The 24,347-nt window shown below is 37.2% G+C and overlaps 1 protein-coding gene across 6 annotated transcripts in view; it reads left to right on the top strand.

Annotated features, from left to right (window-relative positions):
- septin9a (septin 9a) overlaps positions 1-22,785 on the top strand; it is a 93,281-nt gene extending 70,496 nt beyond the window's left edge. For all 6 annotated transcript variants that reach the window (XM_051889756.1, XM_051889759.1, XM_051889757.1 and 3 more), the window contains 9 exons: positions 4,994-5,197; positions 11,821-11,949; positions 12,093-12,174; positions 13,243-13,380; positions 15,663-15,780; positions 17,815-17,910; positions 17,995-18,091; positions 20,223-20,274; positions 21,377-22,785. In XM_051889756.1, the coding sequence (XP_051745716.1) occupies positions 4,994-5,197; positions 11,821-11,949; positions 12,093-12,174; positions 13,243-13,380; positions 15,663-15,780; positions 17,815-17,910; positions 17,995-18,091; positions 20,223-20,274; positions 21,377-21,503 (1,043 nt within the window). In that variant the 3' untranslated portion in view covers positions 21,504-22,785. The remainder of the gene's footprint in view (positions 1-4,993; positions 5,198-11,820; positions 11,950-12,092; positions 12,175-13,242; positions 13,381-15,662; positions 15,781-17,814; positions 17,911-17,994; positions 18,092-20,222; positions 20,275-21,376) is intronic.
- The last annotated feature ends 1,562 nt before the right edge of the window (positions 22,786-24,347 follow it).

The following is a 24,347-nucleotide window of genomic DNA, read 5'->3' as shown; positions in this document are numbered from 1 at the left end:
TTTTTCAACGGACGGCACCCTGTCAGTGGAAAAGGTTCCTCAGAAGTTTCACATGGACTAGTCTTGTGTAGCCAGAACTTCAGACTGACGGCAGAAGGTCTGGACTCTATCACAGCTTTCATTGGCCAAGGACCGCCCAAGAGAACGTTTGTTTTGTTCCGCGTCATGTTTAGGAACGTAAATATAAGTCGATGTCCCTATGATAACAGACCAGCATGCAGCTAATAAATAATTAATTTAAAAATGTTGTGTAAGTTTAATGCAACAATGGCACCGCGAACTTTACATACTTTTGAAAATTCAGCATTTAGTTTTCAGGTGGACTGTGAAAGAACGCGACACACACGTCTTCCGAAAATCCTGTAGAATTCAACCAATCAGATGACGACTTCAAATCTCCCGAAGTGTTTCCCATTTTGTGTGACTTATGCATAAGACGTTCAGCCAATGATCCGTGGGTGTGACATCTGAGGTTAAAGGCTAATTTATACTTCTTTTTCAGGCCTACGCCGTAGGCTACGCATCGGTTTTCATTTATACTTGTGTATCCTTGTCTGCATCGATGTGCAATTACAAATGCAGGGAGAGGTTCTACCAGACCAATCACAGCGCTTGTGGTCCACGTAGAATTGACGTGTTATTACATTTTTGGAGAGGTGCACGTCAGGCTGCGCCGTAGGCTACGCACACTAGACGCAGCCTACGGTGTAGTTTCGATACAGAAGTATAGACTATGCATGGACATCTTCCAGCATCTACCTGGAATGATTTCTTTTTTTTTTTTTTAAATGCCTGTTGTAGTGTATATTAGATCATTTCCTTTGAATCTGGAGTAGACCTACATACTGTTCAGCTAACTGTTTGTCTTCTGTTTTTTTAATACATTGGCCTTGACTGAAGTCAGCATGGGCCATTTTGATGCTGCTTTGTATCACTTTAATCTCTGTTGAGAATGGCAAAAAAGGGGCTAGAGATGACTTTTCAGCACACCTTCATGTCAGGCTCATTGTGAAGTCCACCACAAAGTGCTCTTTCCATCTCTGCATTTATTAATTTATATTTACCCAGGAGGGGGATGTTGGGGCGGATACCAAGCAGTGGAATGTGAAGAAGCTGATTCTTGCCTTAACCTGGCTAAATAGAAAGGAGAAGGGGGACGCAAATGGTTTTAAATGAATTGAGGAAGTGGTCTGTTGGCCATTAGAGGTGGAAGCTTTGTGCGTCTCCTCACCGGCTGCAGTGTAACTGCAGTATAAACAGTGTGGTATGGAAATATGACTCTCTATTCAAACAGCCTTCTTCATAGGAAAAGTGTTGTTGCCGCATGCCTGCCATCTGTTCTCAGAATACTTAATCAGAGCAGAGAGAGCTAACTCAGCTGTTTGAACACAAGTAAGAGTGAGAGTGTTGTTAAGAGGTGTATGGAGCTCCCTTTTCGCCTCTTTCCATGCACAAAGGGTGTTTTAGTTGTTCCTCCTGGCTTTATGGGTTTGTGTTTCCAGGCTACGCTGACAAAAGGAAGCTCAAGAGTGCAATCCTGTCAGCATATTTGTACCTTGATATATTTGACTAAAGATACTGGATAGAATGATTTATTGGTCTCATATCCGTTATTATATGGTATTAGAGATTTTTATTTATCAGTGTCTGTTCATATTGGATATTTATTTGTATTTACATATTTTTACATGTAGAGATTACCTTTGCCATCATGTAACACTCGCTTAAATTTAATCTTTAAAAACACTAATAATTTAACAACGCTGTTAAATATAAATTTTGGCAAATCTGAAAGTGAACTTCTATTTTCCGTACTGTACATTTATAATGTTATTGTTTTATTTTATAATTATTTATATTCATTCACACATTTCTTTAGGTATTATTTAGTTATTTAGACATTTATTTTTAAAGACAAAAAAGCCTAGAATTTTAAAATCTTATTGGGCAGAATGGTAATATTTGTGCATCTAAATTTTATTTTTTAGTATGTTATTTTATAATTATTTATATTTAATTGTTTATGTAAACAAAAAAGTATAGAATTTCAAAATCTGTATCGTATTAATACACATACTTTATGTAATATGTAACTTGAGTAGTTGGTTGTCTATTCTCTGTGTTGTAAGAGATGCTCTTCTCTTTCATCACCTCATCACAGTCAAGAAGAGACATAAGACTGAACCAGTGAGTAGTAAGAGATGTTTGTCATCCTCTGAACTGTGAACACATTCTAGACGCATCAGTTACTTTTCAAAACAAGTTTCTGTGCTGCCTGTTGCCCTAGCGTACCTGTAATGTAATGTAACATTGGAGAGTCTCTGGGGAAGAGCGGGTCTTTTGTGAAGCGAGGAATCCAGTGGCTGTGGGTTTGTTGGCTCGGCGCCCTGACAGGGTGGAGAGGAGCCGACAGGCTTTCTGAATAACTGTACTGAGCCCTGAGAAGCTGCCAGTGGATCAGGTTACCGACTTGAAGAATTTTTAACTGCTTTGTCTTCTGGAAGGACTCGCTGATCCATGGGGCTCGCTATGGGGCTGTAGGCTTTGTGATGGGGCCCGCTGAAGAGGTGCACTCTAGGGCTCCATTGACTTTTGTTGAAGTTTTGTTGCACCTTATGCTTAAAAGAAAAGTTATACAAATGTCTTGTGTTGTTGTCTTTCACTGCTAGCATTGTGTTTTGATCACTACATGAGTATCTGATCACCGAATATGGGAGTTTCTCACACAAAGAAAGTGTTTTGTGTCTTTTTATCATGAAAGAGTCTGGTGGGAGTTTTGTTTTAGACATCAGGTATTTCTTATCTAATTCTTGTGAATTATCTTGGGGATGTCCCATGTTACATAATTTTGGTGTATGGGGGGAACTCAACATTTAAATTGGTAAATTGAAATGATTTTGGTTTAAATTGTATGTATTGAAACATTACTTAGATTAGCAACTGTCATTGTGGTGCCCTTTCACCTGGAATTGACATGCATTTCTTATCCAGATAGTATCTAGATATTTTTTTTACAGCTTCTTCATGTGTCTGCAGCATGATTGGATGGAGATCTGATCATTCTTGTGTTAAAGGTCCAATATGTAATATTTTTGGAGTAAAATATCCAAAAACCACTAGGCCAATGTTATATATTTTGTTCACTTGAGTACTTACAATATCCCAAATATTTCTAACTATTTGTAAATCGTGAGAAAATTGCAATTTTAACCAAGGCTCCGGGACATGTGAGGAGTCGCCTGTCAATTGCGTCATACCCGCGTTACCCTCGGTCTGCCTCGGTTTCCGGTTTTATTTTGTAGAAACCATGTAAACACCAAAGACACTTTAATATATTATGCTTTTTAATAGACAAGGCAACAACTGTTTTGATATATTTATAGACAGAAAACTAATTGCTGTTACATAGCTCAACACGTTTAGTCTTATTGTTTAAATCTAATTTTCTTGATTTTTTTTGCGAGTACCATGCTTTACCATGCCTCAGAGAAAAACACTATTTTGTGAAGTAGCTAACATAGCATAATCAAATGCAGCTTTATTTTTAGTAACAGTAATACAGAATTTTCTCCATCATACAATACGTTTTAAAATGAATTGCATGCCATTTGTCAACACAAGCCATCCAGCATTTAATATGATATTCAAAATCGATCTATCTTACTGCAGTGTGCAACAGTGTCTCACAGCAGCCACCGAGCGAACGCACAGAGTAATGTTATAACATCATTTTCAGCACTCTCAAATGTATCTAATATGATAAACAGATCTGCGTTACCTCATACTCATGACCGGAAAAGCGGAAGCGGCACCGGCAACTGTGGCATAATAAAAGTTCTGCTGCTCGCGGGGCATGTGTTGCGCAATCGCTACAGTGGCCTCGTTCAGCTCCCACAACACTCGTCCTGCTCTGCTTCATACTACAATAACGTTAATAATCGCATCCATGTACATGATTTCTTCCCGAGTCCTATCCCTATTCTTTTGCAACGTCCGTTGAGGAGAAGACAACATGTCCCAAGATTCCGCGCTCAGAAGGAGGGGCTTCATCGAAACAGGCACTAAATGGCGTGTTCGAGCCAGGCTGGGGAGAGAGGTGTTGTAATAATATAAAATAAGTGAAAAATAATGTGTTTTTTGAAGAATCAAGCAAGAAAGCATATTCTAGTACACCCTAAAAACAAAATCAAGACTTTGTAAAAGGGCATAATAGGACCCCTTTAAAACAGCTCAAAAATACTCTGGGACTGGGCTTAACTTGGTATCATCAAGCTACGCCTTTGTTTTGAATAGGCCTCTAGCGACCTCTAGCGGACAATTTTTACATATTGCACCTTTAACTGAAACATGTCTGTCATTTACCGAACTTTAAAAACATAGAAAGAATGCATTCAAAATTCTTTCTGCCATTTCCTTTCATTACAACTCCTCAGGCATTCCAAGTGATTTCTCAGATTTTGTGATGTGATTTATCAGCGCAACCTTATTACGTATTCCTTGCATAGCTGAATGCATTTGCATTTACATCTTCATTGAAATGTTGTCAAAATATGTCCCAGATCAAATGTGGTTTCAGCAATCTGATCATAATCTATACACAATGCGCCTTGGCTTCTGTTGTGGTCCAGTGAGATCCCAACCGATCACTGAGGGGTCATAAGATTGTACTCTAAATAATGTCAGTAGAGATGTGTAGAGAGAGGCTCTTTCACATGATGGGTGCATTGGAAGAGAGATGAGAACATTTTTGGTCCAATAATAAGCCTCAAATAAATGGATATTTAAATAAATCGAGAAGTAAAAATGTGCTAGCTGGCTGGAGATGAGTTCCCTGTTTATTATGTCTATAGTCCAGCTGTGTAGAAGCACATTCTCTCTAAGAGTATCTGTATCTGATTCAGCTTATCAAATACCTTTGTAGTATAAATGCTGTTGACTGCTGCAGACCCCATGATATGTGGCTCCTCATTGTATCTCCTCTTCATGTCCTCAGGGTCAGAGGTCATTTCCAGCTACAGCAGCAGTAGCAGCAGCAGCAGTAGCATCATGGCAGAGTCTGTTATATCAGAGATGCCCCCAGCCATGTGCTTGGAGAAACCCAGCGTGGACTTCAGCTACGTGGGCATCGATGCCATCCTGGAGCAGATGAGGAGGAAGGCCATGAAACAGGGCTTTGAGCTCAACATCATGGTAGTGGGTGAGTCAACATTTCAAGTGTTGATCTAGAAGATATTAGTCATTTAAATTAAATAGTTGGACTGTTATGTGATACTGAAGCAGTAGGCATTTAATTTTTCCTCATAACTCAAAAGCTTTATTTCAGACATTTTAAAGTCTAACATTTTGTGAGTTTTTTTCCCCCAACATTGGTAATTTTAATAATAGCTTTGCTATTAAAAGAGCTCTGTAATTTAGGCATTTGGTGAGACTGTTTTTAAAAATAAATAAGTGAAAGTGCCATAAATTCTAATTGTAGGGAGAAGCATTTAATTACTTCAACCTTTAATAAAACAAGCATCTGGTAATCAACGCTTCAATTTTCCATAACACTTCCAACCACACACCTACGCAAAGCAAATACATGCAGGCTTTCATAAGCAATGCTCAGTTAAATGGCACAAGTCAGACTTTGTGTTATTCCATGTGCATTTTTATGTTCGTTCTTACATGTTAGTGTAATTTTTTTTTTTTTTTTTTGCCTGTGTGCGCTTGTTCATGTTTTTTTTCCCCCTCATGGATCATGAGGCCTGTGCTATTGCAGGGTATCAACGTTTGTGTTTTAGTCCGTTAGATGCAGTGTTAATGTTAATGAGCTTAATTAGATTCACATCTGCAGAAGTGAAAGAATAACACCTACAGTAATTAAACTGACACTCATGAACTGACATTCACAGATCACTCACTGATCACATGATCGTTCTTCTAGTGCATGTAGGCCTGGTTTCACAGACGTTTAGATTAAGCCAGGATTAGGTCTTAATTCAGTTAGGACATTCAAGTAGCTTTTATAAACGTGCCCTAGAAAAAAACATTACTGGTGTGCATCTTGAGACAAAACAGTGCTAAGATATGTCAGTGCAAGTTGCTTTCAAGTAAAGGGGTCCTATTATGCTTTTTCACTTTTTCAACTTTAGTTAATGTGTAATGTTGCTGTTTGAGCATAAAAAAGATCTGCAAGGTTACAAAGCTCAAAGTCCACTCCAAAGGGAGATATTTTATTTAACAGAATCCACTTTCCAAGAACTACAACAAACGGCTTATTTGGACTACAACATGTTTTCCTCAGGTTTTGTGAAGTCACAATGTTACTCATTTAAATAATCCCGCCTATGGAATATGAGAGTACAATACAGGCTACGCACAAAAGCTTCTCCTGAAATGGAGCAGTTCACTCTTTGTCGGGACAATCTGTTGTTTGTGGATCACAACTTGTGTGTCTTATTATTTGTAGTTGTGTTTTCTATTAATAGTTCCAATTATAAGTTTTATGTTGTTGCTACAATGTAAACAAAGGGCAAAGCATTGCCTCCGCTCACCTGCTAGCCTAGATTAGTGTTGATATACTGATATTCGGTTTACTGTAGCTTTTGTATGGCTGTTCACCGCCCCTTAGGAAAATTAACAATGGTTTTGTGATCGATTACTGTTTGTATTACCATAGTTTCCAGACAGATATCATGATTAAATGGTGTACAGCAAAGTATCTAAAATGTATAAGAAAATTACAAAAAAAAATACCACTCTGAAACGTCCTGTGAAATGCATGCTCGCAAAGTCCGTGAATGAAATCTGTTCTGCACAATCCTCTTGTTTGTTAACATTCTTAAGTCTGAATTAGGCTTGAATTGGTTTGAAATTGATGCCATCCCTAATATTTACGTCGTAGTAGAGCTCACTGTTATGGTAAGGGGCGTGACATTTCCTGAACGCACACTAAGCAGTGCCAGTCACAACACAGTGGGCCAGCTAACCAATCACAGCACATTTCGTATTTCAGAAGGAGGGGCTTCATCGAAACAGGCACTAAATGGCGTGTTCGAGCCAGGCTGGGGAGAGAGGTGGTGTAATAATATAAAATAAGTGAAAAATAATGTGTTTTTTGAAGAATCAAGCAAGAAAGCATATTCTAGTACACCCCAAAAACAAAATCAAGACTTTGTAAAAGGGCATAATAGGACCCCTTTAAAACAGCTCAAAAATACTCTGGGACTGGGCTTAAGCCTTGTCTGTGTAACTGGGGGTTAATGTGTAATTTGTTGTTAGCTTATGTTGAGAGAAATGGTAATAGTCAACAATACATTCACATTTCCTCAAGAAACTGAAAAATGCTTACCTGTGCAGAAGTTGCCGCCACTGTATTAATAGTTGCCAGGGTGTTGCTATTAACAAAAATTTAATCATAAAAATTTTACAGTTGTACCAATTTCGGTACCACAGCAAAATCTGTTGGAACTATTTAACTATTTTATATAGCCTATTTTAAAAACATATTAAATATGGTAATCATACATATAAATATTTGGAGCTCAATGAAATAAATTTTGAAATATAAAAAAATAAATAAATGCTCAAACATCCATTTTGTAACAGACGTGCGTGTTTATTTTAGCTATTCCTTGAGTGAAACGACACACTACAGCCTGTAAAACTATTAAATAAATATCGGTAAATAATGGTAACCTAAATAATAAGAAAGTTAAATATTATTTTTTTAAAAAAACATTAGTTTTTTATTTCTACACAAAGATGCGTCATACAGCCGTTCTGCGCTTTGAGAGGGATGAGGGACACGAGCAGGAAAGAGACCATTTCGCTTTAATAATATCTTCATGTTATCTCCTGATGTTACAAGGAACTGACACTTGTTGTAAAAGGTCTGAAGAGCGAGTTTTATCTTCAGACATTCAGGCTATATTTGATTTAGCGCTGCCAGCGAAAGCGAAAGTAAAAATCACCAGCGTGTGTGAAACACGCTATACAAATAAACTTGATGTGCCTTATGAAGTCTAATAACAAGCACAAACTGTGTTAAATAGAAACTGATGTGCAAGCAAAAAGGTTTCTGTTCTACTGTGTTTTTTCTACTTTACCTCAGTAAAGAATGCGAATAGCCTATAATAGGCCTAAAAGCGAACGAAAGGAAGAAACGTTATAATCCCCTGCGTGAGTGAAGATTTGGGAAAAGAAACAGAGATTCCATGTTCAGTGGAATAACTGATGGAATATTGTTCAATTCTCTGCTAATCGGGTGATCAGATCGCAATTCGCAAAACAGAATACAAAGCTTAAATGTATGGACTCACGTACCTCTCTCATTCGGCATGAACCAAAATGTTTCCATGGCTGCGATGTCACATTTAATTGCTAACCTATTATTCCTTTTGTAAACAAAGCTTTGTGCTTCACTCGTGTCATATTCAAGTAAATACTGGCACAGCCCTATCAGTGGGTACCGAATATACCCGTATTCTTGGTACTACTGGTACCGGTACTATCATCACATTTTCAAAATTTGAGTACCGAAGTAACGGTACTTTTGACAACACTAGTTGCTATGCTGTTTTTGAGGTATTCTGAGTGTTTTTAGCACATTGCTACAATGTTGCTCTGTTGTTCAGGGTGATTGCTGTAGTGTTTCTAATTGAGCAAAGTTAGAACAGCCCAATGCCAAGTGTCTATGATACTCTAGTCCCTAGATTAGTCTGTGTGATTATTTTCACTCTTATTTATCATTCATCAAATCAGTCAATTCAAGTTGAACAAACCCTTAAACCCAAGTGTGATGAGCTATGATAGTGATCTTTGCATTATAAACACAACTAATTGGCAATAAGCCACAAGAGGCCACAAGATTTTTGCAGTGTCTGCACTCTGCAGCAATATAAGAAATAACGTTCAATAAATATTACATTTATTAATGTTCACAATAAGCAATTCTTGTGCCTGGTAGCGCAGTTCATTAGCCTAAGTGTAAATTGCTTATGGCTGCCAAGCAAAATAGCAGCTTGGTGCAATATTAAAATGCAACTGGCGTGCAATCATGCATGCATGCATATTGGTTATTTTCAGGAACTGTGTCTTCAAATGTGGCTCATCCAATAATATTTTAGAGCCAAAACTATGCTGTTGTTTTGCTTTTGATCACAGAACAAATATGATGTTGCCGAAGTCTTACAGTTTGCATATGAAAATGGGTTCATAACTTGAGACAGTTGAAGTCTGAAATGAGGAACTAAGAATGTGAATTAGTGAAAGACGTGTATTGAGTAATGTGTTTAGGGGATCACCTGGTGGTATTTTTCTGTTCCAGCATTAGCGTCCCAGAAGACACAGTTCCTCTATTAAACTTCTGATGATTTATATTGTGTTTACAAGAGGAAATAATTACGAGCTCTGTTGAAGACAGCAAAATGAACCTGTATTTGCGCAAGTCTGCAGCTGGTTTCTCACATGTGGCTCTTTTGGGTCAATGTGGCCAAACCTGCTGTTGACTTAACCCAGTCAGAGCGGAGGAAGCCAACCCTCGGGATCAGCATTCCCGTTCCCAGCTGCAGCCCGTTTGTTCTGACTCCTGCCTCTCATTCCATCACATTTTCCTGAAGAAAGTGTCAGAAAGCTACCTTTGTAGGCAGTATACTGGGGTAGGAAGGCACATCTGAATCCAATGTCAGCGGTGGGATTGGATAACAGGGTGTTTAGAGAGAGAAAATTAGCGGCCCTGCTCCGTGCAGAAAGGAACAGGCCCTCATTAGTACAGTGTGATGAACCCAAGGCTGATGGATGTGAGCTAGCGGAGGGTAAAGAAAACCACAGCTAAACACAAGATCCTGTTAGCAAGAACCAAAGGAATGATAGTTTCGTTCAAACCACAGGACAGCCTGAGTGGAAGCATCACTTGTGATCTGTGAATAAATAAGTCCTACCGGGCATATAAACAATATTCAACTTCCTTGGAAGTTTTCATGTTTTATGTTTACATTGATTTTTTTTTTTTTTTTTTTTTACTTCTATGACCGTGATTAAAAGAATAATGCGCTGCAAATGAAATTATATATTTAAAAATAAAATAATAATTTCCTCTTTTCTGCATTTCACCTTTGCTCTAGCTTGTGTACTAATATAATTTAATTTAAACTTGGCATCGTTTACTATGAATATTATTGACTCCTATGACACATTTCTTGTGTTGTTCCTTGTTTGTACGTCTCTTTGAATGAAAACATCTGTTAAATGCATAAATATGTTAAAACATTGTTTCATGTCAAATTTAGAAATTGGTCAAAATTGATTGCAGTTATTAAACACAAAATAATTGAATGCATTAGTATTTACACCCTTTCTAGTCAGTGTTAGACGTCTAACCATAAATTTTCAATTGCAGTTGGTCTTTAACCCATTATTATGTAGCTTTTGTGTTGATGTGCAAGCATTTTCTTTCATCCGCACAGAATGATACTGCCACCACCACACTTCACAGTGGGGACGGTGTGTTTGTGATGATTGACAGCATTTGGCTTGCTCTAAATGGGGTGTTTGGTCTGACAGCCAAAAAATGGCTCAATTTTGGTCTTATGAAACCATAGAAGCTTCTTCCAGCTGGCTGCAGAGTCTCCCACATGCCTTCTGGCACACTGTAGCCGAGATGCCATGTGACATTTTTGAACAGTGGCTTTCTCTTCACCACCCTCCCATAAAGCTGTGAAGCTGTTTCAGCCACTGAAGTTGAACTCTTGAGTCTCATTGGTCTCAGTTCTACTCTAGAAAGATTTACAGTTGTACCCTGCTATTTCTATTTCTTAAAGTCCCCCTGAAATCAAAATTTAAGTTTTTTAGCTTTTAGTATGAATATGTTAGCCTTAATGTTATGAATAAGCTGGTGTGTTCCAAACAATGACAAAATTCGCATTTAGGAGATATAAGCAAGTCAGCTCAGACCACGAAAGGTATCGGGCCCATTCAAATTCTGCACAGAATGCTATATTTTAAAGTGATATAGAGGAGATTATGAGGATAAACAGTTGGAGATTAAAAGGAAACAGAGGTTTTACTGAGTTTAACGGCTCTGGCCGAGCTGTGATATAAACGAAACGCTATTGGCTATTTTAAAAAAGGGGCGGGGCTGTTCCATATATGGCCCTGTCTTCCTGTTTCAGTTGAAATTACGTCAACACATTGAATAATGCTGCGCGTTCCAAGACACTTCAGCGGGCCTTTAATGATGTACTCGAATGGATATACAACTGGATTTGCCAATTGTAATTATAATCTTATTTTAGATAATTTTGTATAGATTTATTTACACTTTAACATTAAAGAGAAGTAATTAGTCAGGTGTTTAGTGCCATTTTTAAAATCACTGAAGTGTATATTCAGTCCGAGTTCTCTTGCAATCCTTGTTAGCCTGATACACAGTAGACAACTTTTGAAATCTGATGGGATTTTAAAAATACTAGGCATTATACACATGTTGACTTTGTAAATAGTTACAGAGTAAAAAAAACTGGGCATCACACACTACCAGACTTTCAAGTTATTCTTAACACAACAATCTCATGAAGAAACATGTGCCTCATTGTCGCATGACAAATTAAAACAATGTTATAAAATTGGCTCAAAATGTCAAACTTCTCAGATGGAATGGAATCACACTACAGGGAAAATCTTTAAACTCTGACTGCCCAAAATCTGCAGATTGGCTCTGACTTTCGGCAACTAGCATTGACTCGTCCAGACTGCAAATGAATCTGGGCAAAATTATTGTAGTGTATAGCAGCCTTTAGTCAATGTATTGGTAATGTGGATTGTTCTACATGTGTACAGGTCAGAGTGGTTTAGGGAAGTCCACACTGATGAACACGCTCTTCAAGTCTAAGGTGAGCCGTAAGTCTTTCCTGGGCACGGCTGAAGAAAAGATCCCTAAAACCATCGAGATCAAGTCCATCAGTCATGGTAAGGCTGCACAGCTGGATTTTCTATTTTCCATGATTGTCTATTTGTGTCATTCATCCATTTATGCATGGCCATTCACCCATTATGATCTTGATTTCAAAGCGTTGTCTGCCACTGGAATGCAATAAAATATTTAATTTCAGATATCGAGGAGAAAGGAGTTCGAATGAAGCTGACAGTCATAGACACACCAGGGTTTGGCGACCAGATCAATAACGAGAATTGGTAAAGACCGTTTGTTTGTTTGTGACCTCCAGTTTTAATATGCTTTAAAATGTGCTCAGTTCGGTCAGGATCTCTTCTGTGAAATATAAATGACAGTCTAGTGTTGGCGGTATAGTTTTGTTCTGGGCACGCTCCATCTATGGAGCCATGCTTGGATGGAGAACAGCATTCAAACTCCCAAAAATAAAACCACATGCCAACATCCCCAACCATCAAAGTGATGCTGATCAACACTTCAGCTTCTATGAACATCCAATTGGAAAATACTAAGAGCTAGTGTAGCGTAGTGCCAAACACTCTTAGAGCATTTTTTTTAGTTCGGTAGTCTTTTAGCATTTAGTCTTTTAGTTCGGTAGTCCGTTGTATCAGATCATCTCAACCAAACCGCCCCAGAGTTAATTTTCAATTGGGCCAAGATCTCAGAACGACTGTTTTGGTGTGGATTCGAGCACGATTGCCGTGTTCATATGCCAAAACAAAGGGAGAGAAAACACCAGGTTCTGAAACAAATGCTCCAATGGCGCTTTTCCACTGCATGGGACGGCTCGGTACAGAATGGTAAGGCTCACTTGAATAGTACCACCTCAGTTCAGTGTTCCAAGTGAGCTGATACTAAATGTGATGTGTAAACACTGCAGATAACTGATTGGTCAGAGAGAATCGTCACTACCAGCGTCATTGGATTTGAAACACGAGACACGCTAGATTTAAGTAGTCAGTAACAGCCACTGCAGTATCATTTGTTCGCGAAAAGACTTCCTTTAAACGACTGTCGCACAACAACTTGAAAAAAGAAATGGCTGTATCGTAGTCAGTAGATGAGGTGCAGACTCGTTGGTAGACGAGGAACGGATCCACGGCAGTAGAGGCGCCACAACTATAACGATCGGTCTATATAATCCACCCACTTTGAAGCGGTACTAACTGCAGTGGAAAACCAAACCGAAAGTAAACCAAGCCGAGTCGAGCCGTGCCAAGCCGAGTCGAGTAGTACGCAGTGGAAAAGCGCCACTTAGAGACACTTGAGGGAAAAGTGTCATTACATTTCTCTCTCTCTCTTTTCAACAGTTGGCAACCCATAATGAAATTCATCAATGACCAGTATGAGCAATACTTGCAGGAAGAGATCAATATTGACAGGAAGAAGAGGATCCCAGACTCACGAGTGCACTGCTGCATATACTTTATACCACCCACAGGACACTGGTTAGTAAACATACATCTGTGTACTTTTAGAAGTGACTTGAAACAGATCCTTATTTACCTAAACATCCATTTAACATGCACTGGATATGTGTTTGCATGTCAAGTTGTGTGCTTTGAATTCTCAAACCGTGTTTAAGGATCACCCCAAAAGCCTTGTGCAGCATATACCTCATGTCTAGTAACTAATATCAGCTGTGCTAGCATGAATAAGTTTTGTACGTGTGTGCGTTTATTCAATTGTGGCCAGCCTAATGATTTTTATGTTCAGTAAGAGGGAAAACTGGTGGAAAAGGATGGTTAAGAATGTCAGGGCCTCCAGAGGGCGTTATTGTTCCTCTTGCAGAATGAAGTGATGATCAATAGTGATGTTCAACTGTTTTCAACGTTGATATTAATAGTAAATGTTTCTTGAGCACCAAATCAGCATATGGAGTGGTGCAGGGACTACGTCAGAACCTGGAAGACTAATCCGCCAGTGGTTCCTGCGAAATTTTCCTATGGGTTTTTATAATGGGATTTTTCAATTTATGAGCAAACAAAACATCAAAGTATCATCAAGTTGTTTACCACAGATTTTGTTTTACTCATAAATGGAAAAACCCCATTATAAAATCCCATAGGAAAATCTCGAAGGAACCACTGGCCAATTAGTCGTCTGGGTTCTGACGTCATACCTGCATCACTTTATTAGAATGACTTATGAAGGATCATGTGACACTGAAGCCTGGAGTAATGATGCTGAAAATTCAGCTTTGCCATCACTGGAATAAGTTACATTTTAAAATATATTAAAATAGAAAGCAGTTATTTTAAATCATTTTAATATTTCACAACATCACTGATTTTACTTTATTTTTATTTCGGTTTACTTTAATGCAGTCTTGGTAAGTATAAGAGACTTATTTAAAAAAAAAAAAAATCTTACAAACCTCAAACATTTTTTTAGAAACAGAAATTGTCTGGGCATTTTTCAGTTTAATAATTTTAACTTTAAAAGCTGACCTGCTTGTAAAATTGGTGTTGAGTAGAGTCACCACACTTCTTATTTAACAAGGCCTTGTATAACACATTACTGCCTGACCTCTGGCTGGAAGGGCAGGTTTTAACAATGTGGCTCTTACAGAAACATTTAGCAATCCAAACAGCATTTTTAAACTTAATTTCAGTATACGCTGCTTTGGGATATTAAAGCATTTTATAGAATGAAATATTTTTCGCCCTCCTGAGCAGCTACTGTTTACATCAGGGATTTGTAGTCACTGTTTACCATTAGCAGATTTCCTTTTTACATCTAATAACATCTTTGTGCCAAATTAAGTGGGTGGTCTGTTCTGTTGTTTGTCTCTGATGGAGAATCATTGTGTATGCTCGTGTTTTTTTTTTTATAGCTGTTGTTGGACAGCATGAGTCTCTCCAGACATTCTGAATTCTTCCTCGTATACTACAGGAGAATTTGTAGCCACCTTCAAAATAAAATGTGTATATCGAATGCACGTGTGAAATGCGTATACACACACATGCACAGTTATCCTGACAGATACCCAGACTCACATTAGGAGGGATGCTTTCTGTCTGACAAACATCTGATAGTGCAGAGTAAATATTAAGAGACGTCTGGACTATTTATATAACTTGTACTTGTGTATAACTTAAATATAAATTGAACTTAACTTAAATATGAATTCAATAAATAATAATAATAATGTCAGAAATTCCAGATTAATAATTACCAAAATTCCCTTGAAAAATATCAAATTTTATATATATAATCTCATCTATTCATCCACCCATTCAACTTTATTTGAAAAAGATCTAAGGACTCTGAACACACACTCATGGATTTGTTGTGTCCTGATGCCCCCAGAGTGTGTGCTGCAGGCCTTTCTGTGGGCTGCCATGATTGATGACTGTTTCATGTCTGTCCAGCACTGCAGATGTCACCTCCCAGCAGCTGCATTCTGACTTTGAACAAGTTGGCTAATTAGAGTCAAACAGTCCGCTGTAGAGGCTGCAGTCACGCTGGCAGGAGATTTGTTCAGTTCTAAGAAACTACCTCTATATGCCTTTTAATTTTCACTTTTTCCCTTTCACGTTCAGAGATCTCCGTACACCTCTGTGTGAATAATCTTTCCATCCCCAAGCACCCTTAGAGCATGTATTTTGGGTATTTTTCACCCTCTGGTGGTTAATGTGTAGTCCTCTTAACCGCAGTGTAGGTTTTGCTATAGTCCTTTTAAGAAGTGCAACCAGTCACATCTATTTCTCCTATGTCATTTCCTCAGTCTTAGGCCTTTGGATGTGGAGTTTATGAGACGTCTTAGCAAGGTGGTGAATATCGTTCCTGTCATCGCTAAGGCTGACACCCTGACTCTAGAGGAGAGGGATTTCTTCAAAAAGAAGGTGAGCTAAAATTTGACCTACAAATGAATGCTTAATGTTATTGCTCTCTTGTTTAGAGTGTAAGTTTATGTGCCACTAAACTTATTTTTCCATTGAATAATAAGCAGTTATTTGACTGACTCTCATGCTGTGATTCTGGTCTTTGTTAAAACGACATGACTTTGTTAGAATGATATGACTCTTTGTCCAGATTTATTCAAAAAGACAACAAATTACATTCAAACATAAAGTGGCAACCCAGTGTTTGCTAAAATCTTTTCAGAGTTAAAAATGTCAGGATGGCTCTGTCCTAATATAGTAAAAAATAAATAAATAATTAGTTTGACATCCTTTTGACTATCTTTTGTTATTTTTTATTAAAAAAAATATATTAAAAAAAACAATAAAAATTGCTTTAAAGCCACTTTACTGCTTATTAATGTTTGAAAAATTTTCAAATCAAAGTCACGTGGTGCAAATTATCTGAAAATAACAGATCATTTGTCATTTTTATGACAAGATTAGTAAAATGTCAAGAATTCATGATATTTGTTAATAAAATAATTTTTATATATATATATATATATATACACACACACACACACTACCGTTCAAAAGTTTGGGATCGGTAAGATTTTTAATGTTTTTAAAAGAAGTTTCGTCAGATCAGCATACTGATTTCTGAAGGATCATGTGACACTGAAGACTAGAGTAATGATGCTGAAAATTCAGCTTTGACAACACAAGAATAAATGACATTTTAAAATATTTTCAAATAGAAAATAGTTATTTTAAATTGTAATAATATTTCACAATATTACTGTTTTTACTGTATTTTTAATTAAATAAATGCAACCCTGGTGAGCAGACAAAACTTCTTTTAAAAACATTAAAAATCTTACCGATCCCAAACTTTTGAACGTGTGTGTGTGTGTGTATATATGTGTGTGTGTGTGTGTGTGTGTGTGTGTGTGTGTGTGTATATACTTTTTTAAACCTTTTTAAAAGATCATTCGGTTACTTTATTTTAAGGTGACATAGTTACATTGTATTTGTAGTTAAATTGTACTTAAATACTGAGTAATATTTATTAACTACATGTACTTACAATAGAGTTAGAGGGTTAGGGTTAGTTACTTGTAATTATGCATAATTTACTGTTATTGCTATAGTAAATACATGTAGTAACGTGTAACTACGTCACCTTAAAATAAATAGTAAAATAAGTGTTACCGATCATTCATTTTCTTTATTGTGAACATTCTTTTTTTTTTTTTTTTTTTTCTATGTCTGGCATGTTGTGTGAATTCATGGCTAACTATGCAGAGATTCAGATTCAGTTATTTAATATAACAGACAAAATACAATGTAGAATAATGCGAATGCCACAAACCGATGCATTGATGTCTGGTACAGGCTGTCATGTTGTTATTCTAGCTGTAGTTGGCGAACTGAATCTTTTTCTTCCCTAAGAGATTTCCAAAATCACAGATGGTGTCTCTAAAGCTTCTACAGAAACACTGCTTCCCTGTGAAAGCACTAATGCAGTTTTATTTATGACGTGATAGTGGCTTACTTAATATGAATGGCAAAAAAACAAGGACTGTCTCAAAATTTTGATTATTCTAAAAAAACAAAGCCACAGTGGACTAGTTTATGCATTTTTAGAGCAGTGGTATGAAGCTGAGATATTATGATGAAGTGTAGGTAAGCAACATCTGTTCTGGGGTTGTTAGTGGCGTTTCACATAGCAGTAAGGAAACACGCTCGCCAACCTCAACGGCTCTTGTGCTTGTGCTGGCGTGCCTCTTACAGGAAGAACACATGCTGTTTGGAACACAGACATAGGTCTTTCTCTGTTTTGGAAAAAACTCCTGACAGATTCCAAAACCGTTTCTTTCAAAAAGAATTAGTGTCACTTCCTGTCTTGCAGCGTATTGACGTATTAAAAAGATTTTTGGATATTAGCAATGTTTCTAAAGACTACATGGTTCTTCTTTATCCATTTTGTAAATACTTATCTCCTGAAGGACTTAACTTTTTAATTTTGTGTAGATCAGGGAAGAGCTTCGAGCCAATGGGATTGACGTCTATCCACAGAAAGAGTTCGATGAGGATGCGGAGGACCGAACAATCAATGAGAAAATAAGAGTGAGTTTGCACTATACTTAGAAAAACATGCATAGTTCATTAAAAACATGGTGATATTATCTGTTTCCTTCCTTTTACCATTAGGAGATGATTCCTTTTGCAGTAGTAGGAAGTGACCAGGAGTACCAGGTCAATGGGAGAAGACTCTTGGGAAGGAAAACAAAATGGGGAACTATTGAAGGTATTGTAAGTCTTTGGTCTCTAAACCTATTTAGAGAAGAGATAGAGAGAGAAAGTGATTAGCGGATGTCTATGCAGACAGCAATGTTCCAAATGCACATCAAGGGAGCTCATTAACCACAGACACACAGCTATGAGTCAAACATCAGAAAGCCTTATCCTCTGTAAATGAGGACCCTCTCAGAACACCAGTGCGTCATTTTGACTGTGAGTCAGCAAGCTGCTGGACGGTTAAAATGCCTTTATCTCCAGTGCCTGCAGCTAATATTTATTAAATATTACTTCAGTATTCTTTGATGAATGGAAAGATCAAAAGAATAGCTTTTATGTAGAATATAAATCTTTTGTAACATTATAAATATAATATGTTATATTATATTGTATTACATTACATATTAAACAGACTAAAGTCTTAAAGGTGCAATTGGTGATTTTCTACAGAAAATTTTTTTTGTTATACCGGTCGAAAGTCTCCTCATATCCTGATAGCAATCACTATGTTAAACAGTATAAATATATTGTTATAAATGTATATCACCCGTGGAAGGCGTAGGACCATAAAATATAAATCCAATCATTATATTCGGTCCGAATGAAATAATACAATGTCTTTCCTGCCCTGTCAGCATATGTTTTACATACCATCACACACCCTGTTCGCGCAATCATCATAGGTCTACATCATACGCGCAGACATCATACGTTTCATGCTATGCAGAGTTTATACAGACAGACGTCAGTCACGGAGCACCACAAACAAACAGCAGCCACCTTTTACAGTTCCTACCAAATCAAAACAACGATCTTATGTTGCGTTCACGCCATAATTATCGTAATAAAGAGATGGCAACCTGTGACGTTCTAACCGGAGCTGTTCAGTCAGACTTGGAATTATGCATTTCCGTGTCAACAGTATCAACACCGAAATGAATCTGCAGCAGTCAGGCATAAGCTCTTAGTTGTTTACGTTCATTATTATTGTAATGTTATGTGCTTTGAGACATGAGGTAGTTTAACGCCGTCTCTTGTGACACTTTGCCAAGATCAGCCGTGTGTGTGCGTTCATGTATTTTGGAGGAGGCGTGGCTTTGGGCGGTGATTTGCAGGGAGGGTGGGATCGTATATTTTCAATGCTAGCAGGCTAAAGTTAGCATTTCCCAGATCACCTACTGCACCTTTAATTATTGTCTTTGATAATAAACATTACACCACAGAAGCTGTCACAAGCTTGTTTTATCACAAATGTATTTTTTTTATATTTTCATTTAAAAATAATAATAATAATACATATTTATAACGCTATACTTTGTTATATTACCTTATATGACAAAAAACCAACTGCGACAGGTTCTAATACAGTGGCTTGAGGGAGTGATGGCAAATTTGACACCTTTCTCTCTTCTGACTGCTCTAATCAATCTCTCGATATTTTTCCCCTCTTTTGGAAGCTTGTGGAAATGCTGTTGTTTTTGATTTTCTCTTTTGCTTTTAGAGCAAATGCAAATATAAAAATTGTATTTGCTGTCGTCTCCTATTCACCGCTATAGAAGTTTGATGACTTCCGCATCTGAGAACCCGTGAAATGTGAAAAGGGTCCATCATAGAGCAATATAAAACCTTGTTTCAATAGTAACTACATGTATATGGGCGGTTGATGTGCTTAGCTGCTCACACAGTAAAACTCTTTCATTTTTGGTGAGCTGTTTTGAGAGTCAAATGACTCTGTAATTATGCTTAATCTTTTTGACGAGCTTGACTCCTCTTATTAAAGTCTCTTTGAAAACCTTTCATTTCCTGCACTGGATGACTGCTCCATGGTGGCATTCTCTGTTTCATTCATGGAGTTTGACATAATCTATAATTCATAAACATTTTTTCACATCCAGGCATTTGTCAAGCTCTCATGGTAATCTTTCAGAAACTCTTCGATTTAAATGGAATTACTAGAGACGGGGGTGGTTTTCTTATCTCTGTCCACCTCCCCCTGAGTACACCTGCAGCAGCTTTACCTAGTGAACAAGTGGTCTTTGCTTTTATCTTGATCCAAATGGCTAGAGAGGAAGAAATTTCCAATTGATGTAATCAGTGATCTTTACATTCTGTTTTTAACTGTTGCCTTTTGGTGTCTGTAGTTGAGAATATTGCCCACTGTGAGTTTGCCTACCTGCGGGACCTCCTCATAAGGTCAGTGCATTAAGTCTATGCCTGTGGTTTAACAAACAGCATTACAGTATAACCTTGTAGGCATGTGCTTAATTGTGTTGAATGTGCCTTTGTAGTGTACTTCAAATCTTAAAAGTTTGTTTTAAAAAAACTGTACTTGTGCAGATAATAAAATATGAATTAAATAAAAGGCCATTTAAGCATAATTAAAAAGACTACACATTCATGATTGTTTCTTACACACTTACGTACAATAAAAAAGGTTACACTTTATTTCGATGGTTACTTTAGACATTGTACTAACTATAAGTAACTTTGCAACTACATGTAAACTACCAGTCATTAGTAAACTGTTAGGTTTTGGTGTTAGGATTCGGGTTAGTAGAATAAGTCGACATCTACTTGCAAAGTTACTTATAGTCAGTAGAATGTCTATTGCACTGCAAAAAAAATGCTTTTCTTACTTAGAGTTTTTGTCTTGTTTCTAGTCCAAATATGTAAAAATTCTTAAATCAAGAAGCATTTTCTAGACAAGTAAAAATTATTGTCTTGTTTTCAGAAAAAAATAAGTCAAAATTAAGCGAGTTTTTCCTTAAAAAAAATTCTTGATTTTTAGAATTTTTTACATATTTGGACTGGAAACGAGACAAAAAAAATCTAAGTAAGAGAAGTTTTTTTTCCAGTGTGGGGAGCATCAAAATAAAGTGTTAGCAGATATTAAAGGGTTAGTTCACCCAAAAATGAAATTTCTGTCGTTAAGTACTCACCCTCGTGTCATCCCAAACTGGTATGACTTTCTTCTGTGGAACACAAAATAAGATATATTGTAAAATATCCATATCCATACAATGAAAGTCAACAGAGTCCAAATTTTGTTTTGAACCCTATTGGCTTTTGTTGTAGGGACATTTTTCAGAATATCTTATTTTGTGTTCAACAAATATAAATAAATCATATGGTTTTGGACTTTCTTGAGGGTCATTAAATAATGACAGAATTGTCATTTTGAGTGAAAATGAGTGAAAGTGTTGACGTGACTGATATCTGCATGCCCATTGTATATTACACATTATGTTGGGCTTGCTTCCTCATCCTAACTCTGTGATTGGCTCATGTCCTGCAGAAGCCACATGCAGAACATTAAAGACATCACCAGCAGCATCCACTACGAGATGTACCGCGTCCGTCGGCTCAACGAGAATAACACTCAGGCCAACGGCGTGCACCATCCAGCCTCCCACGAAATCTAGCGCCCTCAAATGAACAACCCCTCCGCCCCTGTTCCTTACTCCTCTCCAATCCCCAACCCTCCATTTACCTTACGCTCCTTTCCGCCCCCTTCAATCAGCCATGGACTGAGGTGAAGAGGTCCATCAAGAGAAGCACATAATGACTTTACCGAGAAACTCCACGGTGCTCTTAAACCCTCAAGCCATCTGCACGGGCACTGGAGGGCCGAAGAAGGCAAAAATACAGCTGTTAAAGAGCTTCTCTATATACTGCATGCGTTTGACTCACTCTGTTAATGCTTCAGGTCTGTGTCTGTGCGTGCAGAGGTTGATTACGAGGCAGTTTCTGATTGGTCAAGCTGTGCAAAAAGCTCTTCACATGCAGCATCACTCTTCCTTCAATCGCCATGGTTATTTTACAGAATGCTCAGAACGCTCCTTTTTATGTGATTTGTCAAATGCTCTCTTAATATTTATGCTTAATTTTGAGCGAGACAGATACGAGACAAGGCTAAGTCATCTTTTGAACCCAGAGCTGATGTGGCAGCACCTTAAAATTTCCATTCCACGTTATAAAACTACAGGATATCTGATATCTATACATACTAAACAAATACTAGTTGCCTACAGCATTGTGGAGAACCTGGTGTGTCATTGTTTCTGCTATTTGTTTCATCACATCTGTGCAAATAATTACAGGAAAACTGACTCATTGGACCCCTAGTACCATATAAAAACATAGTGATGATGAGTTACAGGTTTGGGATTTGTGTTGGAAAGATTATCCAAACTGAATAGTATTTATGTGGATTAAATGAGATCGTTACATACTTTATACAGACGATCTTATTTATTGCAGAATGTGACCCGAACTGGACAGAGAATAGCAGTGCGTTAAATTAATTTTAATGAATCATTTAATTCTGTATACTGTACACTGTTTTTATCAGGCAGTATTCAGTGCCGTTTATCTTAAACCTTCCAGAACGTCTCATTCTCTTCCAGTCATGCTGAATATGTGGAAATCTTTTGTCAGTTTAGGTGTCTTGTTTTGTCTTAGTCTAGAGGTAAGGGCCTACAGGAGAGGAAACTTTAAGTGCCAAAATGTCTGTGTGCCTTAAAGCTGCCTGCAGCGTTCTTGTCTTCAAACCCCTTTATTAATGCTCATCATTGGGAAAATATCTTTGTTTTGTACTGTGCTGTATATTCATAGTGATTCAATTTTTGTATTGGTATTCAGAGTAACACAAATAACTTTGATATCCTGTTATTTTAAAGAAATAAAGATTTAAATGGTAAGTAATTTTGACTCTTTTTATTAATGATTATTTGACTCGTAAATGTGTCTAGACTTGTGTGGTCCTGGGACAGATTTGTTGATCAATAATGAGTCCTGTTTTCCACTCCATGATACTATTTTGCAACTAGGTGCTAAATTAAGTTGTCAGTCAGATTAAATTAACTGCTTTTATTAAAGCCATATAATTTTGACGTTCATTTGGCATTTGCACTACTAGAAGTATATGAAATGTTTTTATTTCTAATGCATCTACCCATTAATTGCTTTTATTAACAAGGTTATTGTATATTAACTACTGCAGAGACATTAATTTGGCTTTTAGAAAATTTTATTCTGGATTACTGATAATATGGCTCTCTAACAGGGTACAAATTTCACAATTTGTTTTTTTTTTTTATTTGGTGTATTACTTCCTCTCGATCCATTTTACTCTTCAGCACAGAGATGAACTTAAAGGGTTAGTTCACCCAAAAATGAAAATAATGTCATTAATTACTCACCCTCATGTCGTTCCACACTCGTAAGATCTTCGTTCATCTTTGGAGCACAAATTAAGATATTTTTGATGAAATCCGATGGCTCAGTGAGGCCTCTATTGCCAGCAATGCCACTGAACCTCTCAAGATCCAGAAAGCTACTAAAGACAATTTACTACTGTTAAATATAAACAGTTCACATGACTACAGTGGTTCAATCTTAATGTTATGAAGCGATGAGAATACTTTTTGTGTGCCAAAAAAACAAAAGAATGACTTTTCAACAATATCTAGTGATGGGCGATTTCAAAACACTGCTTCGAATCTTTATGAATCATGTGATTTTGGTGCTACGAACAACTGATTCGAATCAAATGACTCATAAAGCTTCGAAGCTTCATGCAGCAGCGTTTTGAAATCGCCCATCACTAGATATTGTTGAAAAGTCATTATATTGTTTTTTTGCTGCACAAAAAGTATTCTCGTCGCTTCATAACATTAAGGTTGAACCACTGTAGTCACATGAACTGTTTTAAATATGTTTTGAGTAGCTTTCTGGATCTTGAGAGGTTCAGTGGCATTGCTGGCAATAGAGGCCTCACTGAGCCATCAGATTTCATCAAAAATATCTTAATTTGTGTTCTGAAGATGAACGAAGGTCTTACAGGTGTGGAATGACATGAGGGTGAGTAATTAATGACAGAATTTTCATATTTGGGTGAACTAACCCTTTAAATCTGATGCTTTTTTAACTTTACATGAATTGGAGGCTTTTACAAAATGGATTTACCAGATGCTTAGACATAGATTACAGTAGAGAATAATCCCACCTGAAGCACCTGTTATTATCACACTTGAAATGTAATTATTAAAACTAGAGTTGGGCTACTTGGATGTGAACTGCAATTGACACAGACTGACATTTTGGACTCAAATCCGAGTACATCCGAATCCACATCATGTGTAACATGAAAGTAATGAAAAAGTAATAACACAAAATTAAGATGAGACATTAATAAATGTCTTTCACTCAAACTCAATTAGTTGAGGTCTTGGACTCGACAAGATGGACTCGAATCCTTTTTGTTC

The sequence above is a fragment of the Ctenopharyngodon idella genome, chromosome 3 (assembly GCF_019924925.1).
Source record: "Ctenopharyngodon idella isolate HZGC_01 chromosome 3, HZGC01, whole genome shotgun sequence".
In the NCBI taxonomy this organism is placed as follows: Eukaryota; Metazoa; Chordata; class Actinopteri; order Cypriniformes; family Xenocyprididae; genus Ctenopharyngodon; species Ctenopharyngodon idella.
This window is presented reverse-complemented; position numbering and strand designations above follow the sequence as displayed.